General features: G+C 39.5%; 1 protein-coding gene across 2 annotated transcripts in view; it reads right to left on the reverse strand.

Moving 5' to 3' along the window:
• The window catches only part of pdzrn4 (PDZ domain containing ring finger 4), a 43,795-nt gene extending 41,892 nt beyond the window's left edge, over positions 1–1,903 (reverse strand). The window contains exons 1-2 of one of the 2 annotated variants that reach the window (XM_085437131.1): positions 1,812–1,903; positions 1,444–1,673 (exon numbers count right to left, since the gene is read on the reverse strand). In XM_085437131.1, the coding sequence (XP_085293257.1) occupies positions 1,444–1,512 (69 nt within the window). In that variant the 5' untranslated portion in view covers positions 1,513–1,673; positions 1,812–1,903. Of the gene's footprint in view, positions 1–1,443 lie in introns of both variants that reach the window. The other variant, XM_085437130.1, reaches the window with a different exon arrangement.
• Positions 1,904–10,012: the final 8,109 nt, after the last annotated feature.

The following is a 10,012-nucleotide window of genomic DNA, read 5'->3' on the forward strand; positions in this document are numbered from 1 at the left end:
CATGGGGGCATTTAGTTTGAAAGCATAACGAGCTTGAGATTGCAGCGCTGTGAATAAGGCTCATAAAAACAGCATCATGCGGTGGTGGAAAGTTACGTTAATGACAGTATATTTGTTCCATTTTAGAGAGGTCATAACAAAGACGCCTACGGCTGCCTTGTCGTCATTAAACATCATTAACATCAACTAAGTGACAACAAGCTGACATTTAAAGTATGAACCCCACATGTACATATATATATATATATATATATATATATATATATATATATATATATTTTTTTTTTTTTTTTTTTAATTTATTTATTTATTTTCCAGATTGACACTTTGGATGATAGTATATGATTACAGTATATTTTACATAGCAAAAGGAACTGGCGTGCAACAACACTGCTCAGTCTCATCATGCTGTATCTAGTTTCGCTGCTGTCTGTAACAGTATAAGATACTAAATGATGAATGAATTTTGGCCCGATGTTTGCCAGCACTGTTCCCGACAAAAGAGATGATCCAGAACATGTGTTTCCTCCCAGTGATGTAAAGTGTGCAACTGAAAATTACAAGGTTATCCAACCTTCACTTGCTGTTTAAAGTTGTCTTAAACACCTGAAACCTGCTGAAATGAGTCAAAGAAAATATTTATTTTTGGCTATATGTTTTTCCTCAGCAGATTCACCCCACCAGCCAAGCACTGTACAATATAACAAGTTACTCATTCACCACATTTTACAGTAATGCAGGGTTTCCGTCATCATTAGTATCTAAAATTTCTTAATCATGTGTTTTATTTCTCACTCTATATTTTAGGACTTTCACTTGAGCATTAAATTGGAACAATTCCTTTTTTTTTTAACATGACAGCAGACAGGAAAAAATCCCATCATATGTTAGGTCACAGAAGTCCATTTCTGACAAACAACACAAAGGAAAACAGCAGAACACATTTGCTGGCTGTGCTTTGAACTGTATTGCTTCTAGACAGTCACAGTCAGAGGAGATGTGATGAATTCCCCCGGAGTCAGCTCGGGAAGAAGAGCTGAACTTGTTCTCACATCTCCTGCTACTGAGGAGAAATAACTAGCTTCACTCACTTTGATGGAGTAAAGAAATACACACACAGACACAGACACACACACATATACCCACTGGCTCTTTGCCTGTTTGCTTGAAAGAAACTCATTTTTGTGCATCTCTCTCATGCACCCTGTCTTTTTTCTTCTCCTCCGGGTTTCCCACTCAACCCGGCTTCTTTCCTATACCCCCCTTCTTAGATTTGCTCTCAATTTTCTGAGTTTATCCTCGTTGTTGAGGTTTTTTTTGTTTCACCCTGACCCCGATCCCTTTAAAACACCGTCATTAACAATGTCACCTTTGCTTGTCATTAACTTTATGGCAATGATTATTCCGCTGCCGCCAGCGCACTCTCCTTCAAGTCTCACTTACCTGTGCGATCTCGTAGAGCAGTTTGTAGTGTTCCTCCCGTTTCTGCAAGGTGCACAAATTGCAGCCCATTCTAGTTGTCAGGGAAACAGTGCCGAGTGCCCGCTGGAGTGTGTGTGCTGTCTGCGGTGTGTATGAACTCCCCCTTGGGCGATACACACTCGGGCTCCTCTTCCTTGGCTCCCCCACACCTCTTTCTCATCCGTGTATCCTCAGAGATCCCCTCTGTCGCTCTGAGCGCACCACACACGTGTTTCAATTCACTGTTTCAACGCAGGCTCTGGAAGTACTACCTTCAGTTTGTGAAGTGAGTGTGTGTTTGTAAGTGTTTTTGTGTTGTGTGAAGCAGTAATTAGATGAGTGAAACGCACCTGGCTTTCTTCCCCTCTTTGCCTGTCACTCCTTCCCTGGAGTCTCACTTGCATGCCTACATACACTCTCTCCCTCCACTCTCTATACTCCACCACCTCCTCTCTCAGTGTGAGCACACTCTTGTGCATACACACACTTTTGGCTCATGGAGTCACACCTCCTCCTGTGGCAGGCTGCCTACACATGGCTGCTCCTACTCCACCTCATGAATAGATGGCATCCTCATTGGCTGTTTAAGGAGAAGGGGGCTGGGAGAAAAAGAGAGGAGGGGACTGCTCTTATCTTGGGAAGAGTCAGATTCTGAACATCAGTGCTGTTGCGTGTAAGCAAAGGAAAGGACAGGCTGCATGCATGCGTGCGTGTGTGTGTAGTAAAGGTGGGCAGACAGATCCCAATATCCATAGTATTGATACTTGCATGATTGGATCGATTATCTATGCTCTAAGTTAGATATGTAGTCCAGTAAATTGGGTTAAATTACTTTAAATAACAGAAGGTGACCCAAACTGCTTTAGAGACATATACATTTACAACTCCCCCCCCCCCCCCCCCTCTTATTTACATGTTAAAAAGTATCAGTATCAGTATTGGTATCAGTAATATTGGCCCTGCATTTATTTGGTATCGGACCAATATCAAAATTTGCAGTATTGCACAGCGCTAGTGTGCAGACTGCACTAGCATCTGTGTTTGTATGCCGTAAAGTACATTTGTTAGTTTTCTGTGTGTACATACTCAACCAAACATTCAATCTATAATTAAAAAAACCCTCAGACATCAGTTAAAATGCCATGAAGGCAGTTAATCAAGTTCCTAAGAGGGCTTTTTGTCAGTCCACACATTTAACAACTGGATTTGGCATTGAAATCAATCTAATTTGGATTCAATCAGATAGTCTTTTGCACTTAGCACAATGGTTGGAGGAGTGGTGTTTAGCGGCTGCCATAGATTTACAGTCAGAGGGCGTTAGTCACAAAACAGATGCTCCCCTCCTCTCTCCCTCTCTCTCTGCCGGCAGTTAGACAAGGGCACTGGACTGGGTTGATACACAGGAAGAAACACAGACTAGTATTGATTGGCTTCAAATTAGCTTCCAGCCCAACTGATCCATCTCTACAGGGGTGAGGAAACAAAAAGGAGAGAGAATGGATGAGAGGAAAGAGGAAGAAAAACGGAGGATGGAAAACTCAGAGATGCTGCTAAGATAAACTGAGAGTCCAGCAATGGCATTACAAGCCTCTACTAGCAATTTTGTTTATACAGTAGCAAGTATGCCCTAAATATCCTTCTAGTAGCATAATGATAAATGGTTATTGCTCAACTCATCCAGCAAATTGTAAACTGTTGATAATGCTCATATCTATATATATCGATATATTTAAATATATATATATATATATATATATATATATATATATATATATATATATATATATATATATATATATATATATATATATAAGAGCATCTTGCAAATATCAGCCAAATTTCCCCCTCCATGCTACACTTGGCACATTCCCTTGGGACTTTGACCATAAAACAGGTAAAAAGAAAAGGGGGGGCCTGAAATGGTTTGGCAGTTCCTGGGTCCAAACCAGATGGGATGCCAAGTGCAGGTTGGATTGCTATGAGCTATCACACTCACAGTGCCATTACCAACATGCTGGTGTTTAGCAGATAAAATACTCACTGTGGTCACCCTTTTATTTTAGTGTAATTTGATGTGTGATATTTTAAAACGCAGTGAACGCAGAAAAGTATAGTGAACACTGAGTGAACAGCAGGACTTGTCCTCTGAGAACGTTTCATGTCTATATCATATTTAGCAGCTAAGTGACTTAGTTAGTAAGATATTTACAGGACTGTGCAAACGTCTTGAGGTTCTTTATATTTATAAAAGACTGAGTTTAAATAATTCTAACAAGTTTGAAAGTCAGTATTTGGAATGACTACCTTTATTCTGCAAAAGCCTGAATTCTCTTAGTCAAGCTTTCATGTAATTTCTTCAAGTAGTCTTCAGAAATAGTTCTCCAGCCTTCTTGAAAGACAATGAATGTCTTTGGATGTTGGCTGCCTTTTGTTCCCTTCTCGGTCAAGATGATCCCACACTGCTTCAGTAATGTTGAGTACCGAGCTCTGGGGAAGCCAATCCATGACTGACTTGTTTTTCTATCGAGGTTTGGTTTTACTGTGTTGGGAGTGTGTGGGGTGATTGTCATGCTGAAAACTGAAGCCATTCCCAATCATGACATTTTCCAGATAGTCCTGCAGATAGAAATCTGGTGGTACTGTTCTATGTTCTTAATCTCAACACCACTGGCTAAAATGCAGCCCACAACCATGACACAGCCTACAGAGTGTTTTGCAGATGGCTATAGGCTCACTGTTGTACCTCTCTCCTGACCTTCTCCAGACATATTACAATATTTGACCAAAAAGTTTCAATCTGGATTCATCACTGTATAAGACTTATTGCCACTGCAATTTTTTCTCCTTGCTTCACTTCCTTAAGGAAGACTACCGCACTTCTTCTGAGACGGCTCAAATAGAGGGGCAGATAGATTGCTTGGGTCCTGTGTCAAGTCTTTGCCGGATCTATTCCTATTTCTTAAAGATATGGCTTTAGGTCTGCTGCTTCTTTTGTCCTCCGTTTGCTTAGTTCCTTGAATTCTTAAGAACACAATACATGCCCTGCTCAGTGTTTTGGGCTAAAATCTCTTTGAAAACCACCTTGTTTGTGAAAAAACACCACTTTATGCCTGCCAATCTGTGTTATATTTTAATATAGATTGATCACAACATTTGTTTATCCTTTGCAGAACAACTTTTTTTAAATTTTTGAATGATTCATAGGTCAGAGTTAAGTGGCTTAAAAACTCGTCTGAAAATGATTAAACTCAAGGACTGGACTGCAAATAAGGGAAAAAGAAGCTAATGTTTAAAGAAAAGCATTGAAAGGCATTCAGAAAGCTTCAAACTACTGTTCCAGACCAATTTAAAAAAGACAAGAAAGTCTGGCTTCTTACAAGCTGAATATTTTAGTGACTTCCGTGCAGCACTGTAAGTCAGGACCAAAATATGGACAGAACAGTCAAGAAGAGGATGCTCAGTGTGAGCCTGAGCCACTAGCATAATAAAAAATATGTAATTTCTTTTTGAATGAATACATGTATAGACACATTTCTTTCACGTCAGCTCAACACAAATTAAAAAAAATAACATTTTTTCAAGTAAACTGGAACACTATAACATATTCTTCGTTGATCATTTGTAAGGATTTGCAAGAAAACCCTTTGTCTCTAAGCAAACATGGTATGCAGTTTATTTCCTCTGCAACAGACAGTTTATACTGCCACATAATCTACTGCAGTGGCTGTGTCATGGAAAAACAAGAACTTCTAGTCAAGAAGCAGATATAGCATGCCTGCATGACGAATAGCTGTCACCGCTAAGACTATGAGCAGAGAGCGCAGATGTGTCATAGTCCTTATCACTAGTCATGCAGGTACAGGGACCATACTTGTTCAGTCAAGGGTGTCAGAGCAAATCCAGATACATCCCCCCAGATAACACTTAACCCTTTCCCTCCGACCACTTTTGTCCCATTCTGATGAGGTCATTGTGTTTCCTGTTAATCTCTGAAGGTGACTTTTCAGGATGATATCACCAAATAATGAACTTTCAGATTTTCTTTTAGCTTTTTTACTTTTTTCAAGTGCCTCGAAATCTCTTTTAGTGCTGACGTTTGCAGTCTAACCAAAGGATTACCAATATTACCAGACTCTGGTTAAACTGCCACTGTGGTTCATCCATAATCCGAGATTTGCTGACAAACACATAAATGACTAGGGAGCTAAACGTGCCTCCAGCATTGAAGGCCTCTAATGGCACTCTAAAACGTTTCCCAGAAACTACATCAGTTGTATCTAAAGCGCGATCAGGCAGACCAAAAGTGACCACACCATCAGACGATCAATACATCAGGCTTGGGTCACATGAGAAAAGCTACTTCATTACAGATTTTTCTAAATAAAGACTGTAACACGCCATTACTGTCTTAGGCTGTCTAGTAGTGGTCTCAGGGGACAAGTTGTTGGAGTGGACTGGACATATCAGTATTCTGACTGTATATAAGGAAACGAACGAGCAGATGAGATTGTAATGTATCAAGCCAGCAGTAGAGCAAGTCATTGCCACTATGGAGTTGGACACTCTGGTAAATCAGCATCGGTGTCCAAGGAGAAATACAACTCTACAGAAACATGCTGCCTCGGGTTTGTATCTTTCCAGAGAAGGATTCATACTGCAGCATGATAATACAACTTGAAAAGCTGAAAAACGAGCCAATACAGCAGTGCCAAAAACTTAATTTCCTCAAGTTGGTCTGCAAGCAAGTCAGTCCCAACAGACTTGTATGTTAAAATGCCCCAAATGAGCTATGATATCAATGTGATCACAGCATGGAAAAGAAAAGAAAAGAAACATTTTAAAAAACAAAAACAAAACAACACCCTTTTGCATTTTGTTATAACATCACTGCCTTGATTTGCACTGTAAACACCACCAGCTGTAGCTAGCCCCTTGCTAGGCCTTGCCTCTGCTACGCTAATTAAAAAAACCAGTAACCTGGACCTTTTGTCCTCCAGTTTTGGTTAGTGAACTTTTAGTGTTTTACCTGTCAGCATTAGTAAGGACAGGCAGCAGCTAATATGTTAATTTTGTGAATAAAAATCCAGAGTGGGCTGCGACATCCATCCCATCTGTTATTTACAATCTATAGAGGAAAAAACCCAAACGCGCCCAAAAGCTTTACAAGAATTATTTAACAACCAAAGATCAGGCAGTGCTAACTTTATCTGACTTGGCAGATAGTCGGCTAAACTCGACCACATTGGACAAAGCTCACAAAAAAACTCCTTGGAACAACATGGTTTAGAAGACTGTAGACTCCATGTTATCTCCAGCTCATACTTAAACATTTTAAATGCTACGATATCCTAATCCTCATGTATATTTCTCAGCATTAACATTGTCGGCCCAAACAGTTGAGCTGGCAGTAACAAGAAACTTTGCAATAAATTCAAAATAGAAAGTGCTTCATTTATGATCTTAGACTTTTCAGTTTTTATCTTTGGACTGATATTAAGGCAAATCTGAGATGCAAGGCGTCATTTGCCTCATTCACCTGTCCTTTTTATAGTTCATATTAACCACTTTAACTCAGCTCAGCAGTTTCATCATTCTGAATTATAGCTTTTTTGTAGATGAGGTGTATGACAAACTTGTAGCTCATGTGCTCATTTAAAGTTGCAAAGACTTGTATAACTTTAAGAACCATGGAATTTATAATCAAATATTAAGAAATTATGTATAGAATAATATAGCTATCCTCAAACAAAAGATTCCACTATCTGAGAATTGGACTTCCAATAAAGTAGTAGAGTGGTGTCTTACCCTTCCGTTTGTATACCCAGTAAAGTATTTGACCGGCAGCTCACTTTAAGGTTAGAAGGGCTGAGGTGGCTTTGAGCAACTTTATATTCATTAGTAAAGTCGGTCAGTGAGATCTGTCCGCCAGTCAAAGGTTAACCAAAAATAGCTCTCTGGCACAGGGAAAGTGTTGCACTTCAAAGAAAGCCTAACACCACATTAACATAATGTCCTGTGCAGCTATGATTAGAAGAAAATCGAGCACTTTGCACATCTCCACCTGAAAATAGTAACTACTTCTTAGTTAAGCTCTTAACAGCTTTAAATTTATGATCTACATCTACATATTCAGTTCTATTAGGAAAGTTTGGAGTTCTTAGATATAGCAGGACAGCTACCTGGGTCCGTTACTGAGATGTTCAAATCACAACAACATTAATTTGGCACTATACATTGAGAAAAAACATGAATTGAATTGAATTGAACAACAGACAGAGTAGTGCAGTAGTGGGGCATTAGAACTGAACTAGTCAAAAATAATAATCACACAGTCATTTTGTGCAGCAGAATACCAAGAAACTGTTAAATAACGTACCAGTGCAAGCATTCCTTTCTTTTCCTATACAGCTGATTGGAGCAAATCAACAGTCAGACAAGGCAAAGGCACATCTTTAAAACTAGGTAACACCTCCAGGACTTGTAAATCATTTTATAACCTGGGAGAATGTCCTTCATGAAGTGTCATTTATTAATCCTTAGAATGACAACCGTGATCGGTGTTCTCCAGCAGTGATATTTGCACCATGTTTCTTATGACCAAAGTGGAAAGTATGCTAATAGGTTCTAATGTCAGTTAACCTGACCATTTTCTAAATTCAGTAATGGCCACCTGTAGTGATAAAGCTTTTAAATGCCACAGCATGTACGGAAAGACTAAAAGACTAAACAGCGGCATTTTTGCCAGTACAGACAACTGGGCGTCTCAAAGCCAACGGCGTGAGAAAAGCCTGGGGGCGACCCACACATAGCTCTCAATAGCCATAACCAATACATTATTCAACAATGTGAACCATTCATCTAGGTAAAAATATGATTAGCTTGCTACTTATAGCAGGGAACTGGAAGATGAGAGCAAATAATGGTGCACTGTAGTAATTGAAAAGTGGCTTTCTTTTCTTCTTTTTTTTTTGTTCTTGTAATTACATTGTAACTATTCATTATTATCTTATTAGCTTGCAAGAGGCCAGCGCTCAGATCCAATCCTCATAATGACTGTCTCTTTTCTGCTCATTGTCTCCCGATCCTGATTGTTAAAGCAAAATTACTGACTCTGTAAAAAAAAGGTGATTCTAGTGATTTAATTATCAAATTATGATCATAGTTATAATAGGAACAAAAGGCAGTCAATCGACAAAAGTGAGAAAAACACTAAATAGCTTAACTGGGATGTATTCAGCAAAACACAGAGGAGCCATTTGTTCATAATTTGCAGACTGCCAGTGGGGCAAAAATCATTCATTAATGAGTTGTTGTAGAAACTGTGTCCCTTTTGAGCAGCCAGGCAAAACGAGGCCAGCGCGTACACAGAAATTCAGAAAATACAGAAAAGCAATGGAACCATATGAAGAAGTTAAATTGTTGCTAAATCAGTCACTGACTTCTTTTTCAGTGCTCCATTAAACAAAGCTATTTAGAAAAGCTTCTTCTTCCTCTTGACCAGACACCCCGATGCTGTTTTACTCTGCTTGGCTAATTTCATTATTTAGTATATACAACAGTTTATGGTCTCATATTCCTCCCAGTCTGCTCTTGTGATGGTGACAGTGTCCTTTACTCTGTAAGCCAGCAGCCAAACTGGCGTCTGACCGGCTGACCTCACACCAAGTAGGTTCAAGTAGCCCATAAGGGTGGAGTTGTCCTCAGGCACTGGGACATAGGTTCAGGTTTCCTTCAGCAGCCTTTTTTCTAACAACTGAGCAGCATGGAGGGATAAACAGGGCTCTGAAACAACCTACAACACGTAGAAGGTACTTGCTCTGACAAAATGATAGCTCAAGTATGTTTTTATACACTCATCCATGCTGGTTTGCACACTGGTTTCCACTGCTCACTGGTGTGTCAGTCTACCTTTGTACATTAATCCTTGAGATTGAATCCTGTTAACCTTCCATATTCATTGTCTTGCAGACCTGCAGAATTATATGGTTGAACATTTTTAAACTGAATACAATGCCTTGAAATTTGCCAAGATATTCATATTTGCCTTTAGAAGAATTTTGATGATCCTTTTCTCTTTGACATAAAATATTTTGACCATGAGCAGGTTTTAAGAAACGAAGTGGAAACCTCCCGAGCTGAAAAATGAAGACAAGGCAGAAAGAGCAAAAACATGGAGTTCTTGAAATGATTTCTTGACCATGCATTCCAAAAATAAACTCAACTCCCTTGTTAAAAGGCCCAAATTTACAGCAGATGTAATCACTTGTTGTTATTTTGTTCTTTTAGGCAACCCCCGGGCCACAGACCGTTACTGGTCCGTGAGTTGTTTGGTGCTGGGCCACAAGAGTTGAGGCTCGGGTGTGAAATTTATGGTTTTCAGGGTTTTTAATCGTTTTTATCGTTAACTCGGTTTCCCTGGGTTTTTCCCATGTGTTATGAATAAATCTTCTTTTTTTGGTACCAGTACTGGTTTTATTTTGTTGTATTTATCCGCGACACCTTAAAGGCCGGTCCGTGAAAATAGTGTCGGACATTAACCGGTCCGTGGAGC

Source organism: Copadichromis virginalis, linkage group LG17 (genome assembly GCF_057382275.1).
Source record: "Copadichromis virginalis isolate Kocher_CV1m ecotype Utaka linkage group LG17, C_Virginalis_male_GT1.1, whole genome shotgun sequence".
Lineage (NCBI taxonomy): Eukaryota > Metazoa > Chordata > Actinopteri > Cichliformes > Cichlidae > Copadichromis > Copadichromis virginalis.